At 51.7% G+C, this 23,271-nt stretch overlaps 1 protein-coding gene across 4 annotated transcripts in view; it reads left to right on the top strand.

Moving 5' to 3' along the window:
- The first annotated feature begins 14,799 nt into the window (after positions 1-14,799).
- The window catches only part of SBF1 (SET binding factor 1), a 60,360-nt gene continuing 51,888 nt past the window's right edge, over positions 14,800-23,271 (top strand). For all 4 annotated transcript variants that reach the window (XM_010566043.1, XM_010566042.1, XM_010566041.1 and 1 more), the window contains exons 1-2: positions 14,800-14,804; positions 22,760-22,763. In XM_010566043.1, the coding sequence (XP_010564345.1) occupies positions 14,802-14,804; positions 22,760-22,763 (7 nt within the window). In that variant the 5' untranslated portion in view covers positions 14,800-14,801. The remainder of the gene's footprint in view (positions 14,805-22,759; positions 22,764-23,271) is intronic.

Genomic DNA, 23,271 nt, shown 5'->3' with positions numbered 1-23,271 from the left:
CCCTAATATTTCTTGGTTTGGTTTTGGTTTAGATACCTGCAGTCATGCGTCTAATGTTTTGAGAACCGAGATGTGTGTCTGTTAATTGAGACAACTGGAAAAGCCCGTAGTGAATTACGTGCAAGACTGCCTGGTCAGGCTGTTGTGGAGTGCTGGGTATGTGGAGAACTGGCAGGCGTTTTCAAGGCACGGTGCTAGGACCAGGTACCCCTTTGGCTGTAACACGCTGGTAGTTGTTGCAGCATAAACATGCTCATGTCAACACCCGTGGCGTGTACTGCTCCAGGACGGCTGTGCGTCCCAGTGCAGTGCATGAGCACAACTGTGGCGATTGGTGCTGGTTATCTCCATCTTCATCTGTCAGGTTTTTGGCGGTATCATTCAAATGGTGAACTTGGAAATGCTCCAAGGCGGGTGAGAGGAGCTTGAACCCCGGGCAGATAACACGGCGCAGAGTGCATGCATCTCTGCTCTGGCTGCCCCATGCCGGCTGTCCCTCCGATGCGGTTGAGGGTTGCCCTGACGGGTCATGGGAGCACAGAGGTGGGAGAGTCGGCCAGCACAGCTGCTGCCATGTCCCCTGCGGAGTGGAGAGTGGGGATACTGTCCTGCGCTCGCCTTCGAACACAACATCTCTGTTCAGCGCTGAACGGGGTGAAGCCAGAGGACAATTGTTTGCTTCAGCTTCTTCTGGAGGAGCGGCTACGGTGGCAGCAGGGGTACCAGTGAGGGGATGCGTCATCAGTTGGATTTAGAAATGAGTGAAACTGCGGTTCTTGTGGATTCGCACGTCATCCGAGATGCGCAGGGTGAATGTTGTCAGCGAGGAAGCGGTACGTTGGATGGCACTTTGGATTTGGTCAGCAGCCAGACTGGTACAGCAGGGATTCCTTTGGAAAAGCAGGTGATTAGAAACCAGGAGAGATAATCCCTGGATGAGATAGATGTGAATTTAGCAGACCTAGTTAGGAAGGAGGTCAGACAATATGTGTGGTGAAATGTGGTGTACCAAAGATAGACTGCTCCAGTTTACCTTCCTAATGAGAAGAATGAGACCCATGCTGATTTATACAGTAATTATCTGCAGGAGTGACTCCTATGGGTTATCAATGAGGCAAGGAACTTAAACGCTATGTCTAGTGATGTGTTAGATATTTATGTGGGTGAGAATACCTGCGGTGACACTAGGAAAGAAGGTGCTGCCTCACCACACAGACCAGCTCTAATTGACAGACATCAGAGGAAGCTTCTGTGCAGGCTGTGGCAGTTAGATCCATGCCTCTTGTGCACCTACTTGGCCCAGGTTGGAGATTAAACTTGGGCACCTAGTCGTCGTATGATGGTTCCTGTTCATTAGATCTCTCTGAGCTGTTAAATTGGATAAGGAAAACTCAGCCTTGTTCCTTGGGACATCTACAGTGTGGTTGATGATGCAGTTAAAATCAAGATTAGCGAGCTGTATGGGCTGTGATAATAATGGATACTCCATGGAGTTTGCTGCTAACTGTGGGCACAGGTAGGCTTTTTTCCCCCTAAAAGGTGAGGAGTGATCGTGCCCTTCTCTGTTTGAGGGGTACTTGAATTCTGAAGTGAAATTGTAGACATCACCCCGGCAGATATGTGCTGAGCATGGGCAGTGCAATTGAGCAGCGGGTGTTTGCAGACCAAGGAGGGGTTGAGGACCGCATCTCCCCAGACACATGCATTCGCTTCAGTGAGGGATGCTGCTGTCACTGCCACAGGAGAAAGGGGTGGCAATGGGAGCGCTGGTGATTTTGTGAGCTGGAAGTTAAAGGATGTAAACAACCAGTTATGCAAAACTGCGTAGGGGAGAGTTGGGTAGTGAGGCACCACTGTAGCAGGTTTTGGAATAGATGTTAATTATAGCCTCCCTTAACGAGCTGGGAGAGAACTGTATGTTGTTAACATTTGCAGCTGATGCAAAATTGAGAGAAAGGAGTTGCCAGTATCTTAAAGCACAAAAATAATTTGGAGGGCTGCTCAGCTCTTGCTGTGATTCGCTCCAGAATGAAATTAAGTTTTCTGCAATAACAATCAGAGACTTTTCTGAGGGAACAGGGCAGAGCCCTGCTCTCCAGCAAGTGAGAGCAGCCTGGAGTGCCGGGGTTTGGAGAGGGGGAACAGGCACAGCACACAGTTGAGGTATGGGCTTCCCGAATCCCTGGAGCTGGGACTGCTGCTGCGCTCCCTGTGCCAGGACAGTGCCCCTGCTGTCATGCTCAGCTCAGGGCCCTCGTTTCTGGAAGGGTGCTTGGTTCAGGCAGGCTCGTATGCCTGGTGTGATGAGAAGATTGAAATATGTTTAAGCTGGCTAAGCAGTGACTAAGATGACATACACCTGCAAGTATCTGAGTGTGTAAGTGCCATGCAGTCTAAAGTAGCCCAGTGTGTTTTAACAAGGTGTTGGGCTGAAATGCAGAGGTTGTGTGTCTGTTCTGTGTCATGCCTGGAGAACGGTCTCCATAAGTGTGTTTGTGCCACTGGCATCTGAGACCTCCTTCCTAGCCACGGAGCTGCCTCTTCGACTGGAGGAGCTTGGCTAGAGGATGACTGCTTCAGCAGGCTTCTTCCGCCTCCGACACCTGGAATACTGTTATATCAACTTTGCGTTCATTTTATTACTGCGCAGAACATCAGTGTATTTGGAACTGTGAGCCTGGGGGCGAAGGAGTAATGCTGAGCATGGCTGCAGAGTCATGCAGCTTGCATCTGGACATGAGGTGTGTTTGAGGGACTTGGCCTTTGGCTTTTGGGGCTATAGCAGTCCAACTTGTGTGCCAAGCCATTAGCGTTGCGTCTGCTATGCCTGTTTCTGGTCAGGATCAGCAGACATCAAGTGATGGGTCTAGTCCTGTCCAGAGCTTGTGCTGCTCCCAGCACCCATCTCGGGAGCTTCTCGGGAGTGCTCCCAGTCTGACTGCATTACCTGTGTCCTCCTCCTCGTCTGGGCACGTATTACCTGGTCGCTTCCTCCTCCTCTGGGCACATATCTGTGCCGTTCCTGTCTACTGCCCGCTGGGGAAGGGGATCTATTCAGAAAGACTCTTCTGAAATGCTGGTGTTGGGGTGGGTCAGGCGATGCTGTTCTGGCCGCGGCAGCTCTGAGTCACTGCTTTTCCCATGGGTGTAGAGCCAGGCAGAGGAGTTCAATGCTGGGGGACTGGCTGGACCAGGAGAGTTAAGATAGCCAAGTAGTGTCTCGGCTGAAAGCCCCAGCTGGGCTGCAAGCCCTTGTTGTGCACCATGGATGTCATGAAGTTGACTTGAGTACTGGCAAGCCAAGGAAGGTTTCTTTTCCTGAAATTTCTTGGGAGTGTATCAGAGAATTGATGTGCGTGTCTCGCAGCCAGTGCTTGTCTGTCAGTGTCTTCTACTGGATTGTCCTGTGGTTTTGAGGCAGAGGAACACCTTTATTTGTAATTTTATTTATTTAAAAATGAGTTGGGAACAAAAGGTGAAGCTGTGGCATCAGGGGAGATATTTCATGTTTTTGTTACTTCAGTTCCAGGATAAACCCTGGCTGGATTTGGTCTCTGCATGCATTTTTAATTTTCCAGTCTGTTCTAGTGCCACGTTCCTTGACAGCTCAGCATGACAAACATATCTCCATGGATGGGAAAGCATAAAGTCCCATCTGAGGATTTCCTTGAAAATGTTCCATAAAGCAGAGGCCATGCTGGACTGGCCTGCATTGTCGGTGTTGCGAAGCGTGGCTGGCAAGCAAAAGTGCTGCCCTGGTGTCCTGTCCCGGCGGAGGTGCTGTGCTGGTGTGGCTCTGGGCAGCTGGAGGAGAGGGGAACGGCACTGCAAACAAACCTTGGGTGTCCTGAAGCCGTGACCTGTCTCTCCTAACCCAACTCCTTGCTTTCTAGTGGCCCAGCAGTGTGTGACTCTCTTTGTGGGGGATTTCCGCTGCTGGTTCAGTAAATTAAACTTCTTGTTCTTCTGTCTTTGGTTTCAGGCTCTCCAAGTTTCTCTGTTGTCTGTACTCTGGTCCATGTTTTCACTTAACTTTTTATTTTCCTCTCTGTTTGGACTGGGCTTTGGCTGTGTTTGAAGGCTGCTTTGCTTGTTTCACATAATGATCTGCATCCTTACTGTTTTAACCTTACTGTCTTTCTTTTGCATCCTTGTTTTGTTTTTTCCTCTCTTAAGTCCTGGCAATGGAGGTCACTTTAACGTCATATTAATGCAGAGGATGGGAATGTTTATTGTCTTCTTTTGAACTTAAGTTTTCTTGACAGCTCTTGTTTTATATAGAAGTACCTTTTAAAAATGTTGCATCTCTTGGAAATTCCTCTCCATCGAGGATGTCAGGATTTTGTACGTTTCTTAAAACGCTGATGCGTGAAGTCGAGGTTTGCCATATGTTTTGGACTTGTGTCTTGTCAGAACGAACAGTTCAAGGAGTAGCTCCAACTGCTGCTTGAGCTGCTTTGTTTGCAGAGTTTCACCTGGGACCGACTGATGCTGATGCTGCGCTGTTCAAACGTGCCAAAACAGTCTCCACCTGCAGTCTCCCAGTTTAACGTGACACTTGAGGGATAGCAGAGAGCATGAGAAGTAGGCAAGATGTGGAATTTGAGAGCCCCTCAATTCAGGAGTGTGGCCATGGAGGGATTTATTACATTGCCTTCCCCTGGGGCAGCTTGGTGGTGGTGGGTGTTTCCAAGGCACTGTGGTTTATGCTGGTGTGATCCTTCAGCGCTGGCTGTGGAGTTTGCAGTGGCAGGACTGTCTGTGATGTGCAGGTAGGGAACTCTTGCTATCAAAGCAACTTTCTTCCTTCTGTCACCTCTGTGCGTTGCATGGTGATGGCCACCGCCAGCCTCTGCTGCACGGGGTTTTGCTCCTGTGTGGTGGTGGGTGTTTCTGAGGGTGGTGAAGCATAGCTCTAAGCCTGTGGGTGCTGGCAGCAGGGAAGATTCCTGCCACTTTTTCTGGCCAGCTGTCCCTGCGTCAGGGCTTTATTTATGGGACTTTCTCAACTAATACCTCAGAGAGAAACATAAGGCCAGATTTCAAGACCATCGAGCAACTAGCCATTTGAAATAGCCATCGTCTGAAGCAGGATTACGGAGACAGATGCTCAAAAGGGCATTTAATATCATTCTTATTAATGACATTAATGCTGCTTTTTCCTGTTCTCGGCAGAGTACAAAATGACACTGCAGGGTTTTGGGGTTTTTTACTCATCTGTTCAGAGTGCAGCCCTGGAGGTGGGTGCAGAAGAGGCTGGCTGACATTGGCTCCTCTGGGACTTTGAAGGAGAGGAAGGCTGCACCAGACCTGTTAGAGAACAAATAAAAATAAACCTTAGAGAACTGTTTTTTTGGCAAGAATGGACTGAGTGCTGTAAAGTGCTGCTTCAGAGGTATGCAGCTGTCATCTGACTTGCTCAGAGGCGCATTGAAGGGTCTAATAGTAAGGTTATCCAGATCATATATAATCAATACAGAAGTTAGGCAGACCTTCCCAAGATAAGTGTCATAACCTCTACTTCATTATGGTCTTGGCCTTTGCAGAGAACGTTTTGCCCAAGAAAAAGTGGCTGCTTTTTCATAAAGGCCCTTCATAAGCATCTGTGTATCTGTGGGCATATCTTGGCCCTTTCTTCTGAACATGGAAAATCCCAGGTGGCATCAGGCCAAGGAGAATAAATACGATCAGTCATCTGACACAGTCTCAGCACACTAGACTGAGTAGATGGCACTGCAAGTACTGTTTCTCTAGAAATTCAGGCACTGCAGGCTTGTTGTTGGGTAAAGTCATGAGACAAGTGTTTCATGAAAGTGCAGGGGCTTTGGTCCTCTGAATCATTCGCTTGGAGAAATCTGTTCCACCTAAGGATGCAGCAGGATGTGCCATGGAAAGCCGAGGCTGTTCAGTCATTGAGCAGCTGAGAGCCGTGAAGTCCTGCCAAACAGCAAGAGGAGTATGTGAGGCTGGAGTAGGGTGAAGAATAGGTGTGGGGACAGCGATGCTTTCTAGTATCAGTGCTGCCTGGGCTCCTCCAGCCAGGGTTTTCTGGCTTTCATGATAAAAGGTGCCATTTTCTTTCATAGTTTGTGGGTATATAAAATGTTTGTGAGTCCACATAAAGTGGAAGGTGAGAAGTAAACATCTTGGGAATGAAGATCTAGAAAGTGCGTGTGGCTAAACTAAATGCATTGTTGTTCTCATCTTGGTAGGATGATGGTAGGACTGCCTAAAGTGATGCAGAGGAGGTAATTTCAGTTTGGGAGATGAAGGGCTGTCTGTAGCCATGATCCAATGAGAGCACTGGGTGTAGCTCAAGGAGGATAGGTACCCTTGTGGAGTTATTAACACGCAAAAAAACCGCAACCAAGCCCCCTAAAACCAAAACCCCCAAACAACCACACCTCCCCTGAAAACAGTCACAGCTTTCGTCCTAGTTTTGTCAGCCCATGGAAAGCAGACACATCCTTGGTGTTAAAGGGCAATTACAGAATTTGATACCATCTGACTTCCAGTTCCAGAGTGGGAGTGCTGTGGGCCTGAAGGACTCCCAGTTCAAATGGAGGATTTTCCTGAAAGCATTTCCATTGTTTTCCTCCTTGGACAACTTGTACGGTTTGGAGGTGGGTAACAAGTATTCTCGGTATAATCTCCCTTCAGTGCCCTGCTCACCATTTTGTCGATCCCTGAATCCTGCTTCCCTTTCCCAGGCTCTTTGGATGTCCCTGCAGTACTGAGGCAGTGGCTTGGAGTAACTGGGGTTTAGGAGACACACTCAAGGGACTAGGAAAATTGGCTGTTGTCTGAAGGCCAACACTGCCTGTTCAGAGCTTCATTGCAGAAGATGAGAATGGTTGTAATGAGAAAATGAGTAATGCTGTGGAAATGCATGTCATGCCTGGGGAACAGAGCTGCTGCCCCAGTGTGAGTGGTGAGCTGCCATGTGTGTGCAATGTCTGTGAATTTGTCTTGGGTATTTTGTCTGCAACCATTATTTTCAGCTGTTGGTCCAGTTCTAGGTCCAATTTTATATATTTCTACTTGTACAACTGGAGAACATGGATAATCCAGCTCCTCTGAGAAAATATTCCTGATAGCTTAGGGAATATATACTAGGGGGAGGGTGGTATCTACCAGCTGGATCCTAATAAATGCTTGCTTTAGTCAACTTGAAGTCTAGTGCACAGCTGTTTCTGTGCATGATGGATTTGTTCCGGTGATGTTCACCAGGCCAGCCTGTGGAGATCATCTGTGTGTGGGCACAGCAGAGCACTGCCAACCAAGAGGGGAATGGAGACCGCCCCCCCCCCCCGAAGGCGGCATGTAAAATTAAGAGTTACTCCTAGAATCTCATCAGCTTTCCTCTTCAGCCAGGACTATGGCTGTCACCCTGCATCTTGTAAGGAGAACCAGTGTCCCTGTCTTTCTTCTCCCCTCTCTGTTCCCTGTAACAGGATGAAAGAGAAAAGCATCAATGAAGTTCTTGCATATGCTTCTGACAGGCAAAGAGCTACTCGTGATGATTAACATCGTGTTTGTTCTTCAGCAGTCCCTTTTCTTCTGGGCACGATCTCTTTGTGCGATGCTGGCTTTCCATCTGAAACCAAGTGTGTTGAAATCAAACGCTTGGACAAATGCTGATTCTTGCATGGACCCCAAAGTACTCTGAAGAGATCACAGTTCAATAATCATCTCAAAGTTTGTGAAACCAGTCCTGCAGGGCTTGAGGAAGTCTTCACTTGTATATATGTATATAGTGGTTGAATACCACTGTTCATAGGTAGCTGGGCAGAAATCCCAAATAAAAAAGCCTTTGGATATACATTAGAAAGTGGTAAATGGCACATCCAGCATTTTATTGTATGTGATAAGCTGCAGAATTGTTTTAATACGTATAGGTGTAATTTATCCCCCAGACTGGGAAGTTAGCTGACAGGGCGGCTTGCTCATGTTGCAGAGAGCACCGTGCTGCGCACTGTGCTCCGTGCAGCCTTTTCCCTGTGGGAAGGTAACCAAGGACAAATGTAAAATAACTTTAACACTTTTAACCTTCTTTGCAGGTTTAAATAGATATTAAAATAGGGTATTTAAATTTCTTTCATTTAATTTAGTCTACCCTCATGCAGCAGTTCATCTCCAGCACTGCAGACCTTTGTGGCACTGCTGCCTGCCTTGCTGGCTTGCAGGACTGGGAGGTGAAGAGCTGGCTGCAGAGCCCGGTGAGGGCAGTGCCCCAGGCTTGAGGGTAGGAAATACTTTGGGTCTTGTCTCAGAAAGTGCTTATTGCTGGTGTTTCCCCCCAGCTGTGTGCAAGGGTTGGAGCAGCAAGAGCTGTGACTGCAGGAAGTTCTCCTCCAGCAGTCAAATTTCCAAGTCCCAGGGTACTCTGAGAACGAGCGTTTTTTCCTCCTCTTCCCAGCGCTCAGCTGTGCTAGGCTTTTGCTCTGGGTGGACACTGACTGTTGGACTTCTTTTATCATTGCCCCATGAAGTTTGATGTGGGGGAAGTGGGCAGCGTTGATGACGACCTCATGCACCAAGATGCAGGTTGGAGGGTGTGGGCAGCAGGTACCGGCAGGACGGGCAGCACCTTGCCATGGCATGTGTGGCTGCCAGTGTTGCCCTGCCTTCTCTGCAGGAGACTTGCAAGGTGGAGAAGTGAGCAGCACACCGGCTCAGCTTACATGCTGCAGGCCGGTGGATGAGTTGCATGAGAAACACAGCACTGTGGTGAGAAGGAGGACAGGGAACCCAAAAATGGTGGGAAGGATGAATGGCGAGAAAAGAATAAAGCTCACAGGGTGGGAAGGGAAGAAAGCGTGTCCTGTCCCGCAAGACAACACAGAGCCAAAGAGGTGGAGGAGGGACGTGCGGCTCCGCCGAGGCAGCAGCATCAGGTGACCTTGCTGATACGTCCCCAGCTGCAGGGAGAGGCCAGGGGACCTGTCCCCCACCAGCAGCGCAGTGTGCACTCTTAGGCTTGGGTGGGGAGGGCAGGGCTGCTGTGGGATTTGCAGATCTTTTGCCAGATGGAGAGCCTACCAGGTGTTAAAGTAAATCCCAGGATTTACCAGTGTTTTCCAGCAGTGAAGCATGGTTCGGTGCTCGGCGGTTCTGCTGGATGAGACGAACGGGCTGTGTGACTGTGGAGGACGCGTGGGAGGGAGCGTTAGCATGCTCTGTCCCACAGCCACCCTGTGCTGGACGTGGTCAGCCCAGCAACTGTCCCTGGTCGGGAACCTGACCCCCAGGGAGGGGGGAGCAGGGCTCTGGTTAGCTCCTGCCATAGCTGACAAAGCCTGTTTCAGGGCTGTGGGAGTTAAAGTGGAGTTATCAGTGCGGGTTCCTGCTTGGAAATGTGGACCCAGTTTGGAGTGAAAGGAGAGGATAAGTGGACAGAAACTGAATGTCCTGGTTCACAGGGTTCCCCGTCTGGGAATAGCACAAGCAGGTCAAAAGGGTTTTTAAGGAGAATGGACTCTAAATCTTCCCCTAATCTCCAAAGGGCTTTTGAGTTGGTGCTGTGGAAATAACAGCACAGGCAAATCGGTAATAGAAAAAGGATGTCGGTGCCCATGTTGGCAAGGCTCGGAGCCCAGCAGGAGCAGATCCGTAGGTGAACCTGCTGGCACCGAGGATCCCCTTGCGCCCTGTGCTGGCTCAAGCCATGGACCTTTCGGCTGAGCACCATGTAATGACCGGTTGTGTTTTCTGGGTTAGATGGATCCAGAGTGCGTACAGGTCATGCTCCGTGGTGTGAACCAGTGCGTGGGCAGTGGTGACAGTTAGGAGCTTGGCTTCAGGAGTCTCTCCTGATCCAAGCCAGTGTAGACCTACCCAGGACACGTGGTTGCATCAGGTTGGAGATCACTCTTTGGTCTTCACGGAGGGCCGTTTTTAAAGGCAGTGCGTTTTCCCTAGTGCTGCCTGGGACTCTGTGATGAAATGTTGTGTTTACTGAAGACGACAGCAGGCTTTGTCTGAAGCACGGCGGCTTTCGAATTTCTAGAAGGGTTCTGTGATGAAGCTATCATGAGTGTGGTTGCTCTTTGCTTCTGTGGGTAGAAAGCAGTGGGGACCTCTCATTCCTGGAGTTCCCCCCCATCCATAGCTTCTCCCTTTCCTCAGGATCCTGACAGGTTTCGATCTTGTCTCTGGGGATTTCAGACTACTGCAGTTTCCTCTTGGTTGTGTCACTATGTCCTACAGCAACTTCTGCTCCTGATGGAGCTTTCTTGAGCAAAAAAGATACTTTCCAAACAGGATAATGTTAACATCTCTCCTGAGAAGAGGTAATTGGTAAGCTGCATTGTTGTATTTAAATAAAAATAAAGGAGGGTGACTAGACTTTATTCCTCCTTTATTTCCCACTTCACAGGATGATGAACATCCATTGTAGCAGCTCGTTCCCTCGTGCTAACACATGACAGCTTTTGAGCAGCAATGCCACCTTGCTGTAGTAGCTTGTTCCCTATAAATCAGCTGCCAGTACTTTTGGGTTAGGGATTTATCAGCCTGACCTATCCTGAGACTCATGATGAAGGATCAAGGAGTGGGGAGGTATCTGGGGAGGCTATAGGAGCGTGTTCCCTGCGCGCTGGTCTTGGGCTGCTTGCGGAGAGGAGCCTGTACCCTCCTGCTGTGCCACCTGAGCTCAGGGGACATGCTGAGCTTGCATGCTGCTCCCGCCTTGCCCTCATCTGTCTTGTTGCACTGCTGACTAAAGTCGCGTTCCTGGTATTGTTTGCTGTTGTCACTCAAAAAAAAGATGTTGTGGGTTGAAGGGGACTGAACGGGAAGCTGGGGTTTTCTGAGTAGCATGTAGTCCTTCAGCTGTCTTCCCTTATATAGACACAACCTCTGTACCCACCTGATTGGCGTGAAGATTGCTGTGACTGCTGTGAGAAGGGGATATGAAAGAGCAGTGCTGGGGCTGGATGCACCAAGAGGAACTGCCCTGTCTGCTGTTTTTTTTATGTTCCCCCCACCCCGTACACCCCTCCAGGAGCTGGGCATAGACACACAAGTCCACCCAGCAGCTGCAGTTAGGTCCTGGCTCTCCCTAGCTGCCTCCTGCGTGTGGATGCAAGTGTGTGCAAATGGGTCTTGTGTGACACCCCCTTACGGTCTCAGCAGTTGACCTAGACCCCCAGACCCTCCGGTTGTCTCGCTCTGGAGCACGCATGCACATGTGTACCTGCCTCCCCAACCACTGACTTACTCGCCAGCTGGCCTGTCTTGGTCTTTGCTCGTGACCATGCCGACAAGCGAGCTGTCACTCGCAGCCAAGGCTCAGCCTGTCACCCATGGCCTGACTCCAGCTGCTGGCACTTGAAACACCATGTGCATGTAACAGAGCCCCCCACCTGGGAAGGGGGAAGAAGTGGGGCATAGAAGAGGGCAGAAGGGGCTGTACTGGTCAGGCACTGGCCCCTTTCGTCTCCTTATCCCCATTTCCCCATGCTCCTTCCTCCCCAGAGCTCCTGGCCGCTCCCTTTCCTCTCTGTAAGCCCCCCATAGCGCATCTTGTCCAGCCCCCAAATGCTCTGCCCCTGCACCGCACAGCGTGTCCCACAGCCCTGGGCTGGGCTCCCTGTCCCTGCCTGGGTTATGGAGCTCCCGCCTGCCCTCATGGCCCTGTGCTGGTGAGCTGCTCCTGCACCAGCCCTGGAGCAGCCAAGTCGCTACTCAGGGTGGTGAGCTGTTTGAGTCCACATTTGAGAGATGATTTGGGGATTTAGTCCGTTGTGTTTCTTAGGACCTTTTATTCGTGGATCTCAAATGTCGTTGCAAATGCCAAGTCTCCCTTGCAGTGTCCAGGGAGATCTGCCGCCTCTTCCGTGTTGCCTCGGGTTCAGGAACGGTGCAGGGCCAATGCGATGTAGGGAAAAGTTCCTGCGGAGCCAAGTGCGAAGGCTGGGAGCAGAGCCACCACGTTGTTGTGCAGGGCATTCCCATGATAACCTGAAATAAGTTCTCTTGAACCATTTCAAGCTTGGCTGAAAAACGGCTGCAGTAAAGGGTATCTGTGTCACGTCTGTCTAAAGCTGCAGGAGAATAGCAATCTAATTTCTCTGTGGTTTTTCCCTTCAGTTGCACCGGCAGAGCGGACTGTCCAGTGGTTTCCTTTACTGGAAGTAGTGGAGGATCCCAGCATCCCTGCATATGGGTTTCCCATCCCCTGACTTCTGGCAGCATCTCAGAAATGAGGGTTCAGCAGTGTAGGAGTCAGTGCTGCTTCTGAAGCGTCAGCCAGCAAAGGCTTTGCCTGTCTGGCTGTGGGTAACCCTAAATCCTCAGCCTAACTCTGAGTGGTGGCAGAGGGATGAGCTTAGCCCCAGGGCGGCAAGCAGGGGCCTGCAGGTCCCCGCTGTGCCCAAGGCTGTCCTCTTGTGTGGCAGGATGGACGCTCTGAGCAGAAAGCACCCGGCGAGGCTGGATGGAAAGCTGGTGTGCTTGAGTGACTGTATTGTGGAGAAGGGGCTCCGACTAAATGCCTGCCATGCCGTGCCCACGCCAGGGCTGCTCCTCACTCTGGCAGGCAGCAGTTTCCTTTCTTTTTTGAGAGGAGAGCTGTCTTTGTGGTGGCTTCGCACGTCACGGTTTTTATTTCACTTGCCAACACGGATGCATGCACCGTAACGCTGCTCGCTCTTAATGCGCTGCTTTTAGCTTCCCTCTTCAGCTGTGGGCGCTTCCCCAGCAGTGCCACAAGTGCCTCGCAGCCCGGCGTGCAGCCGTGGCTGTGCATGCACCCAGCCTTCAGCCCCTCTCTGCTGCGGTTTTCATCTGGGCAAAGCAGTCCAACCCCTGCATCTACTTAAAATCAATTCCTTCAGCTGGAGAGATTGGGGAACATTCATTTTTTAGCAACCTGCAGCTTTTAAAGGGTGATGTGACTCGAGCTCTGGCTTCTCTGGCTCTGGGAGAAGCTGTCCTGTGCAGCAGTTGCTGATGCTGTGGGCAGGAGCCCGGTGTGGGAAGCAGGAGGGCAGCGGGGCCAGGGCTGGCCTCATCCGCAGCAACCATGCTGCCTCGGGGTCCCTGCCTCCAGCTTCGTCCTCAGGGCCGGTTCCTACCCAAGTGAAGTGGTGTAGCAGTCGGCATCTGGGGCGAGCAGAGGTGGTTTTCACAGTCTCTCGAAACTGCTGTTTTCTTCTCAGTTGTGGCGTGTGCGGTGTGCGTCCATGTCTGCGGCCGCTGGATCGGCTAAGCAGTGCTGTCTTGATGAAGGGTTAATGTGTGACTACAGGGTGTTTGGTTGTTTTACTATGTGTGGTTTTTTTTTTCTCCTTTGGTTGTTTTGTTTTCTTGCAGCATGAATGTTTCACTCTTTGTTTTCTTGTCCCCTTGTTGTATTAAGGACAAAAATTATTCTTCCACTCACTGTTCTTTTTGCTTATTCCCAGGAGTCAGTCTAGCTGTGTTTGCCGTGGTTTCCTCTGCACTCCCATCAGTGCTGCTGACGGTGAGGTGCTCCGGGCTGTGACTGTTTGGCTACAGCTGAAGCAGGGCAGCAGGCTGGCTGCCCTGGGCCTGTGTCTGGCAGGGTCTGTGCCGTGCACACCATCTTCATTTTCTATGCAGCCTTGAGGAAGGTGTGTAATGCACCTGTCCAGCTCGGCACGAGCTTGTGGCTACCAGCTGGGGGTGAGGGAAGTCCAAAATGTGTGTGAGTGCCCGTAGGCAGCCCTCGCTTGAGGACAGGACTGTACTGGTCTGGGCTGCCCGGTCAGACCCAAAACTGCAATGGAGCAATTCAGATGCCAAAAAGGGAGTTCCCAGGGTCCGGGAAGAGATCTGCTTGTTATGTTACTGGGATTACTGCATGCTGCTGCATCTTACATTGCTGTGCAAACTTGGATGCCGTCAATTACCTGGTCTGGCAGCCTTGCCTGTCGCCTTAGGTTTGGGAAGCGCTGGGAGCCATGCTGCCACAGTGACACCAATGTGGCTGCTGATGGCCTCATCCCCAGGGGAGCACGCTGTCCTTCCCATCGGCAGCTGGCCTGAGAGCGTTTCCTATTGCAGCCCTCCCTTTCTCTTTCACTGAAATCATTTGCACTGTGATTATTTTGCTTGGCTCTGCTGCTTTGTCTCAGCCCATGAGGGCTTTGGGGTTCGTGGAATTTTCTAAGTGCCGGGGTGGCTGGAAGGGAGCTCCCCTGGCCCCGTGGCATCCACAAACAGGGGGCGAGCCCTCCCAATCCCCGAATTGGGATTGTCATTGTGCACCACCCCGAAAGCAAAAACCCATCGACTTGCCCTGGCGTCGGGCCTGGCATCAGGCAAAAGGAGGATGACAAGGGGCTCTGGAAGAGAGGGGAGAGTAGGAAGCTTGCTCACTGCTCTTGGATCACTTCCCAGAAATGCTTGCTGGAAAATGTGGACTCCCCTCCCTGGGTCTGGAGGGAGGGATGGGGAGCTGGTGGACTCATCCCAGCTTCTGGTCCAGCCTGGGCTGACTACTACCATGGTTCGGTGGGCTGCATGCGGGGCTTGAGTAACCTTAGCGTGCAGGCAGCAGGCTCTGTAGGCTCTTGGGTGGACAACACGTGCAGCCTCCAGCCCAAAGCGCTTGCTTTACTGATAGTACTAAAAAGCTGATGGATTAAAGGAGTTTCCCAGATGCACTGAGCTTTTCTTCTTACCTCATCCATCTCCTTATCTAGCCTGTACTGTTTCTCAGGACTGGGTGCTGGGGAGGAGATGTGGAGAGCGTCCTCCCCAGCAGAGCCAGGGCCCAGTGCAACGGGTGTGCAGGGGAAAGTGGGGAGCTGGGGTGGCCCTGGCACCCCGGCATGGTGCTCTGAGCAGTGGGGAGCCCCAGGGACAGTGCTGGGGGGACAGTGCTGATGGAGCTTAGGCTGGGAATGCTCTCAGGAGGAGGAGGAGGCTCGGTATGGTCCTCCTTAAGCAACCATGTAACCTGGGGACAGCCGGCAAGATCTCCGCCTTGCAGAGGCAGTTTTCCTGCAGCACTGCTCCTGCTGTGGCCACTGCTTGTAAACCCAGCTGTATGGAAATTCATCTTTGCACAGAAACCTTCAGATGTGTCAGAGGAAAAGGCTGAAACCTGCCAGCAAACTTGGTCTGTTCCTATGTGATGGGAGGTGTTTCTGTGCTGATGGTGACAAAATAAAGCCCAAAGCCCAGCTGGGCACAGGGAATGAGGCGGTGATGGGGCAGAGGATCTGTTTCAAGGAGTTGCTGTAGGAGTTTTCCTCACCATGCAGTTTTCTACTTCATCTCTTATTTTAGACAGATTCAGTTTTGATTTTGGGCATTTTCTGCACTGGTGACTTTCCAGTTGAGGAAAATATACTCTGTAATGGGACTGTGGGCCCCTCCAGGGCAAGAGTCTCTTTATAAACAGCCAAAATGCTTGAACACGGGGATTTTGATTCTGTCATGAGCTAAATCCCTCTTGTGGCCTGTCTTTACTGGAATCCTCTTGGGGACAATTTATTTTCCTTGAGTCTCCTGGGATAAATTGTGAAACCTGATTTAGGGGAGCAAATGTGGTAAGAGTTTGTCAGCGGTGATGGTCGGGTGCGGTGCAGCCACCCTCCGAGTCAGCTGAGTGTGTTTCCCATTCCCTGTGGTTTTTACACCAACTTTCCTCCTTGTTTTGAGCAACGCTGGGTGTTGTGAAGCCCAGCCCTGCGCAGGCATGTGAGCTCCCTGCTCCGGCTTTGCTGCAGGTGCCCAGAGCAGCGCTGTCTGCCTCTGTACATGGCGCATCTGCCGCGGTCCAGGCAGGCTGCCTGCGGGATTTGTCTCCAGCCCCACGTGCCCATGCACGTCTCGGTTATATGGGCTGGATTAAACCAAGCTTCTGTCACCATAAGCTTACCCTGTTGCTGGAAAGTTTTTCTGCGCTGTGCTAAAGCTTACGAAAGTGTTTGAGGGGCTTTCTCTTTTTCTGGGAGAAAAGGGTCTTGACAGCCTCTCTTTGCAGTTAAACTGCAAGCTGTTTGGAGGGCAGATGTGCAACCACGACTTGGGTTCTCTGCTGAGAGCAAAGGTCAATAAAATGCATCAGGTGTGCAGTGCTTCCTTTCTCATGTTGTTTATTTGCTGTGCAGACTTGTGGCTACCCAAAGACTTTAAATGAAGGGCCGGGGAGGCTGAGCTGTGCTGTCGTGCCCAAGGCCAGGGTTAGGATGGTACCGTGCGCCGATGGCTTTCCCTGTCCTGCTGGCCTCTCGTGGCAGGGAGCTGGAACAGCCCTGTGCTGAGCAGTGTTCAGAGCTTTGCCGCGGGGCCTGGGTTAGGAGCCAGGGGTTGGTGTGGGCTGCAGGCAACACGTCCTGGCTGCTGCTCCCGCACACCAAGGTACTCTGTGCAAATAGAGAATGATGGGGACTTGGCATCCAGACACCGACGGGCCTTGGCTCAGACCCCATGTTGCAGCAGGTTGCAGCAGCACCCGGCAGCTGACGCAGTGTGGACGGATGGTATGGGTGTTTGTAGGCTGCAGGGGAGGCAGGGCATCCTTTGGACTCCTTGGAAGCTGCCAGCATGGATCTTGAGCACAGTTGGGCAGCCCGGAGCGTGGACTAAGCATAGTCATTTTTTTGTTGTCAGGGCATTACTAAAAATGGAGAGAAATGGTACAGTACTCAGTGCCTGTAGCTCCCCTCACCCATCTTGGCCTCAAGAGTTTATAACAGTGACCTAAAGCCACCAATGGCTCAGATAATTGGCATTATAGTACATGTAGGAGGGACACTGCCAAGTAGCTCAGTCTTGCATATAAATTAATAGCAAGACTGCTGTAACTTTAGATTTTAAGATTAACTATTTCTGTGAATTTAGGCATTGCATTGTTAAGAGGCTGTGATCAGTTTTTTCCTTTTTAAAAATAATTTCAATTTGGATAGACTGGAACCTAGACAGTTCTTTACAAACAGGACAAAAAGTCCTTAACTAACAGCTGATAATGTGCCTGATGCTGTTGGAGACAGGATAGTAACTCTGTGTCCTCAAGTGTTTGCAGTGCTTTATAAAGCTTGGGTGAAAGGGGAGTTCAGAAGATACTACTTGCTTTGTTTTGCCTTTAGTTACCCTCATGGAAATATTTTTCTTGAGGGGTGGAACAGGCTTAGTGAAGAGAAATGGATGAAAAACTTGTGTGACGTGGGAAAGCCCAGAGGGGTGCATGGGAGCAGAGCAACAGAGGCGACAAGTCCTGGAGCTGCAAGGGAGGTCGGTGGCCTTGAAGTGAGGTGGGAGGTCTGCAAACTGGGACCAAGGTCTTGCCTGGCTGGTGTGGCCACAGCATCTTTGGGTGCTGAGGGAACCCCAAGAGTCTTCAAGACCTTTCAATGCTGGCATTAGCCATACTTCTTTTATAGTTAAGAAATGGGTTGCTGGACAGGCTATAGCTTAGTCTCAGCTGTAGGACCAAACAGAATTCAGTTAGGTCCAGATGAAGTACATGGCTGACTTCCATCCATTGCGGTGCACTCGTGCACAGTCTGGTGAGCAGCCCCTGCTCGCCACCAGCGTTGCGGTGCGTGGTAGGATGCTGTGGGAAAGAGGATAAGGATAGTGATGAGTTGGATCTTGGAGATGTTCAAAGTCTCCTGTCCGTATAACAGTTTCTCACTTAATTTTTCTGGCAAAACAGCAGCTAAGATGAACTATTGCCATTTTGAGTCTGGGCAGTTATTGCAAGGCTGGAAATTCCACCTTTGTGGCCGTAAGCAGAGAGCAGCTGTAGGGCAGGTGTCTTAGTGAAGTGCACTTCTGCTTTGGCTGAATTTCTCGTCTGCTCTTTACAGAATGGGGAGTTGATCTCTGCCAGAGCCATCACCCATCAGAGCAGTGTTTTATTTCCCTGTTTTTAAGGTTTAAGCTCTGTCATAGGTAGAAAATGCAGCCCTTGGCTTGGAGTCCAGGGGTTCGTGCCCATCCTTACGCACTGTGCTGAGTCTGGGCCAGGTCTTCCTGCCTTAAGAAATGAAAAAGTGACATCACTGCTGTTCCCTGAGCTTCTGGATTGTGTGTCTGGCAGAGTGGTATGGGCTGTTGGCTCATGCCGTTGCAGAGGTATGACCCGGTCAGACAAGAGCCCTGCCAGCCGTCATGTGTGCCTGCAGAGCTCTTAATGCTGAGCTGGCTGTGGGGATTTCTTTGAAGGAAGCCCAGCTTTCTTCCTGGACTCAGCTCTGTGCTTCAGTGAAAGACCCCGGAGATGCCCCCCACCCCGAGGGCAGCTGGGACTTGTTTGTAAAACACGACATCATCTCTGAGCATCTGCTTGATGCGTGTTCGCACTGAGCTGCTTCACTGTCCGCTCTCTTGACAATGTGTTGGCTTCGCGCTCATTCCTCCAAACTTCTAGTTGTGATTTCAGCTGGTCAGTGGGCAGGTCTTAATCTCTTAAGACCTTTCTTACTCCTGTTAGGCTTTCCTGTCTTCCCTTGCCTTCAAAATCAATTCTGAATTATCTTATGATATCATTTGCATTCTTTCAGGAGATGGGGAATTTTAGGCTTGTGGAGATGGGGGAGCTCCTCAAGCCACGTGTAAACTCTTCTAGCCTTGTCCTCTGGTCTCCAGGATCCACTTTTAGGGAGGCACCCAGTTTTGGAGGTGTGGGCAGAGACAGGCAGCCAGACTGGGAATGAATGACATGCTCTGCTGCCTGCCCTGTGCCTCGGGTCTGTTGATTTTGGGTGGAGGAGGAGAATTTTGTTTCCTGCTTGTAAGAATTAGATTGAACAGTGTTTCTTTGCCTTACCTGTCAAACAGTGTGTCTCCCACACTAACGGAGGTGACAGATGTGCTTCAGATTGCCTAGAAGCTTCTCCCTTGGGGCTGAAATCAGTCATTCTGCTAGTCTGGAGTCTGTGAAGGGAGGAGGCTGTTACTGCTGGGGCTTCTGGGATCCAGCATGCCAGTTGAGCACAGGGCACGCCTTTTGATTTCCCCAAGGAGGGAGCAGTCACCATCTACAGGATTGCTCGCCAGTGCCTGGGATAAAGCTGAGAAGAGCTGCATGCCCTGTGGATCTTGAGGAGCCGGCCCAGAAACGCTGGTCCCCGCTTCTGGTGCAGCCGGTGCTGAGAGGCATTGGTGGCTCTGACCTGGCAGTGGGATGGGGCTGGGAGCAGCCCTGGGGAAAGGTGCCCACAGGAGGCACTCAGTGTGGTGCCACTGTCCTTCCCTCTCAGCTCCTGTGACCTCAGGAGGCACCCCTGCCTCTTAAAGGCTTTCTAGATAATCTCTTGTGTGCAGAGGATGAGGTCATTTATGTAACACTGGGTGGGTTTAGGAGGACCCAGGACGAGCCCCACCTGGGTGTCAGTGGTGTCCATAAGTAGCCAGTAGCAGAAGCTGCTGGGGACACGTTAATCCCAGTAATCTCCCTCGCAGGGCTCAGTGCTGGCCGGCATACTGTGGTGCTTGGATTCACCCACTGCAGTGGCCGTCTCCCTGTTTCTGCTTGTCTGCTAATTACAAGGGGATTAAAGGTGGCGAGCTGCCTGCTGCCCCTGAGCAGCGAGGGGCAGAGACCCGAGACTGCTGGTCAGGGTGTGTGCTTCTTGCTGCTGCATCCTGTCCCTGCCCGGTGGGGTGTTGTGGGGTGGAAGGGAATAGTGATCCTGATCCTGGGTGAGAACAGGGTTCCTCTCCTGGACTGTGCCCAGGCTGCAAAGTCAGCCTGGCTTGGCCAGCTCTGGGGGCCAGGGGCTGCCCATCGCTCTGTGGGATGGGACCTGCTGCCCCTGGGAGGGCTTTACCAGCTTCAGAAAGTGCCTGGTTCACTGAGGAACTGTCGATGCAGAAGCTGAAGGCTTGAGGGGCAATGTTAGTTCTCCATCCTAGAGCAGTCTGTAATCGATGGTGTTTTCAGTTCTCATTAGCATCAGCCCCTTCCTCCTCCAGGCTGGGCTGCCTGGCTCATACTGAGAGGTTCCTGCAGGAACCATGCTGCTTCGCTTCTCCTTAACCCTCCGCTAAGCCCTGGCTCTCTTCTTCCCGCTGCCCAGGCAGCCTCTGGGTGAGTTAACCCCCCGAGGCAGGTCCTCCTTTACGGAGGTGGTCCATCTCCCTGTGCGCATAGCTGGAAACCCGCTGATAAGGCTGACTGCCCGGGCACCTCGGGCAAGCTGCTGAGCCGCTGCCTGATTTTCTGCCCATGTGGGTGAGCTGCCATTTTGCTCCTTGCACCATGCCCCACTAAGAGGCCTCTCGGGAAGGGTTTGCATTGCACATAAAACCTGTGGTTTGGAGCTTTGGAAGAGGATCCATGAAGCCAATGGCCTATGTTGCTCGTGGGTCTGCGCTGAAGCTAAGTGATCCCTTAGCTTTACACTCCCGTGGGCAGTAAGAGTTGTGTCCTCTTTTGTTGTGGCACTCTGGTCAGTTTGTACAGCGTCCCAATGTCTCCCAGCTAGTGCAGTTCTCTGTGTGGGAAGAGGAGGAAGGGATGGGGAGGAATGGGGCATGATTGTCATTACCAGGCTGGGGGGACAGGGGAAGAACTGGATCAGTCTGAAATAAATTCCAGTTTAAGGAAGACCTCAGTCCTTGGTTGCTCTCCTCTGGGCTGGCTGATAGCAGGTGGGTTCCTTCCTGCATCTCCTGCAGCAGATCTATGGGATGATGTTTCCCCTCCCTCTTTCAGCAAGGCAGGCGGTTGTCTGTCACATCCCAGTCTCCTGTTAGTGCTGGGCCTTAGCACTGACTCTGCAGAGCTCCCGGCCTTCTGACCCCAAAATAAAGTGCTGTTCCCCACCAGGCACACGTGGACGAGTCTGGTGGGAGGCTGTATCTAACTTGTGCAGATTATGGCTGCCTCAGCGTTCATCTTTCACCACCTGGCTCAGTTATTTTCTCACTTGGGTCCCTTTGGTTGGAGTTGGAGAGCTACAACTGAGTGATCTCTGCGAGGCCACCTCACACAAGGGCTCCAGGGCAGCTGAAATGCCACTGGCTGGACTGAGCACGGTGGCCTCTGGAAGAGCCTTTCTGACTGCCCTGCAGAGCTCTGGCTTTCCGATGGCAATTCGTGCTGTGGACGGCGGCTGTTCAGCAGGGCTGATGCACTCGTCCATGCATTGTGCCAGAAAAGTGGGTGTGCTAATGGCAGTGCTTTCTAGCAGGGTCAGTAATGTATTCATGAGAACATTTCCTCCCATTTCAACACTTAATGCAAGTCGCTTCTTAGCACCAGCACTGCCGACTCTGGCTGAGGCACCTGTGAAAGCTGACCTTGATTCTAGTTTCTGTATTTTGTACCCCGGCAGGTTTTTATATTGTCACTCACAGCACGTTTTTTTCCCCTCTGAAGGTGCCACGTTCCCCAGTCTGACGGCAGCTTCGACCCCGTTGTTCTTCCCTGCGGCCGCCTCCTGCGCAGGGCACCAGAAACAAAAGCTCCTTCTGCAGTTGTGGGAGATGTTGATCCTGGCAAACTCCGTGGATGTAAACGATTTCTGTAGGGTCGAGACAAACTGAGCTAGTGCTTAGATCATTCTTCTTTTTCCTGGCATGCTTGAAAAGGGAGGGACTTGGGATATTTACATGTGAGCCAATGAAGAACAGTCCAGTCTGTTTGGGTTTTGGTTTTTTCCCTCTGTCCCTGTCTGCTTTACAGTGTATTGCCTGGCAAGATGGACAGCGTGCCCTTAAGATGGGAGAGGTGCTGGCATTTAGTCGTTTTGTGCTGAAACTTGAAGCTGGTTTCATTCTCTGCTGTGCACCTGTGGCTGTGTCTTGCTCCCACTATCCCTTTGCATCCGTTTACCAGTTGGGATTTCCATGTATTTGTCACTGCAGTTTCCCAACGAACTGGCTCTCGGGAGCAGGGAATACAGAAGCAGTGGATGGAGCATATAATGGGGATTTGTGGTTTATTGTGTTTACGAGAGATAACGGAGCCTGGTTGCTGTGCAGGCAGCCGGAGGGTGGCTGGTGGTGGCACGCTGGGGAGAGGGGAGCTGAGTGAGTGCAGGCTGCCGTGTCCTTGCACGGCCACCTCCCTGGCCCCCATGGGTCCACCGGCCCCACGTCCTCGACTTGCTTCTCCATCACCTCCATCCAGCTGCGGCTGCAGCCAGGCTTCCCCAGCCTCACTGCTCCTGTCAGGGTGGCTTTCAAACGCAGCGTGCTCTCTCCCTGTTTGGTCGATCTTTTTCTTGGCCTTCTGTGTCCCCTTTCACTCTGCTCTGCTGTTGTGCTCTGGGAAATGTGTTGGAAATGAGATTAAAATGCAAAAACACTTTGAACTGATTAGAGGTGGGATTGAAATGCACTGATTGAGGAAGAGGCAGTAATTAATGAGCAGCTTTGGTGGACGGCAATGCTTGCCTGGAGGTGACCATGGGTTGGGCTGTAGAGGTGCAGCAGGACACCTGCAATCCAGAGGCTTCTGGTGAAGGGCACGTCCTGCTGGTTTGTGGGTATCTGCAAGCTTGGCTCATTTCTCAGTCCCCAGGGTTAAACCCAAACACTCACCTTTGAGTTTTATGATAGAAAGTTGTAGAAGTGTCTGATTGGTGCTGCGAGTCTGTGATCTGCATGGTGATGCTTCACCACTGATACAGTGTGCTTCTGGGTGCTGTAGCTCCAGGGAGCATCAGGGAGTGGAATAAAGCAGTGAGAGCAGATTTGCCTCAAAACACAAATAATGTCAAGAATTAGATAATGCAATGGGAGAAGCCCACGCTTAGGTCAGTGTTCAGAACAGTGAAAATTCATCACCGCACGTGACGCTGAGCGAGGCTGACCTACCGTTGGAAAGCGCGGTGCTGACGGGCGTTTCGGTGGGGAAAGCCCAGCCTTGCTGTAAACCCCGCTCCACAGTTGTGGGCTTCCCGTAAGCTCGTGCTCTTGGTGAGGAGAGTGAGCAGTGCCTGCTGGGCCTGGGGGGAGAGGAGCTGCTCTTTCCCTTCACTTTGTGTGCGGGAGCTTGCAGCCTCTGTCGGGCAGGGCTGGGGACAGCGTGGGCAGTGCCGCGGGCAGGTGAGACGTCAAGGGGCGTGTGTCCATCCCCTCCTGCACTTACCAGTGTGTGTGGCAGGCTGCCCTCGCTGAGCAGGGGTAGCTGATGGGGGGGTCAGGGCAGCTCCTGCCTTCCCTGCCCTCACCCCATCAATCGTTGCCTGCAGCGTGCCTCGAAGGGGGTTCAGCGTGATGCGAGGGCTATTTGCTCTCACTGGTTACGTTGCTGTTCCTGCTGCCTCTTGCCTGCAAGGGGAGTTTTCCTTCCAGCAGCTTCCCGGCAGCATTATTTTTCCGGCCCACAGCACTCAG

Source organism: Haliaeetus leucocephalus, unplaced genomic scaffold (assembly GCF_000737465.1).
Source record: "Haliaeetus leucocephalus isolate CR32 unplaced genomic scaffold, Haliaeetus_leucocephalus-4.0 Scaffold202, whole genome shotgun sequence".
NCBI classification, from domain to species: Eukaryota; Metazoa; Chordata; class Aves; order Accipitriformes; family Accipitridae; genus Haliaeetus; species Haliaeetus leucocephalus.
Note: the sequence above shows the minus strand (reverse complement) of the source record. Positions and strands in the feature narration are given on the sequence as shown.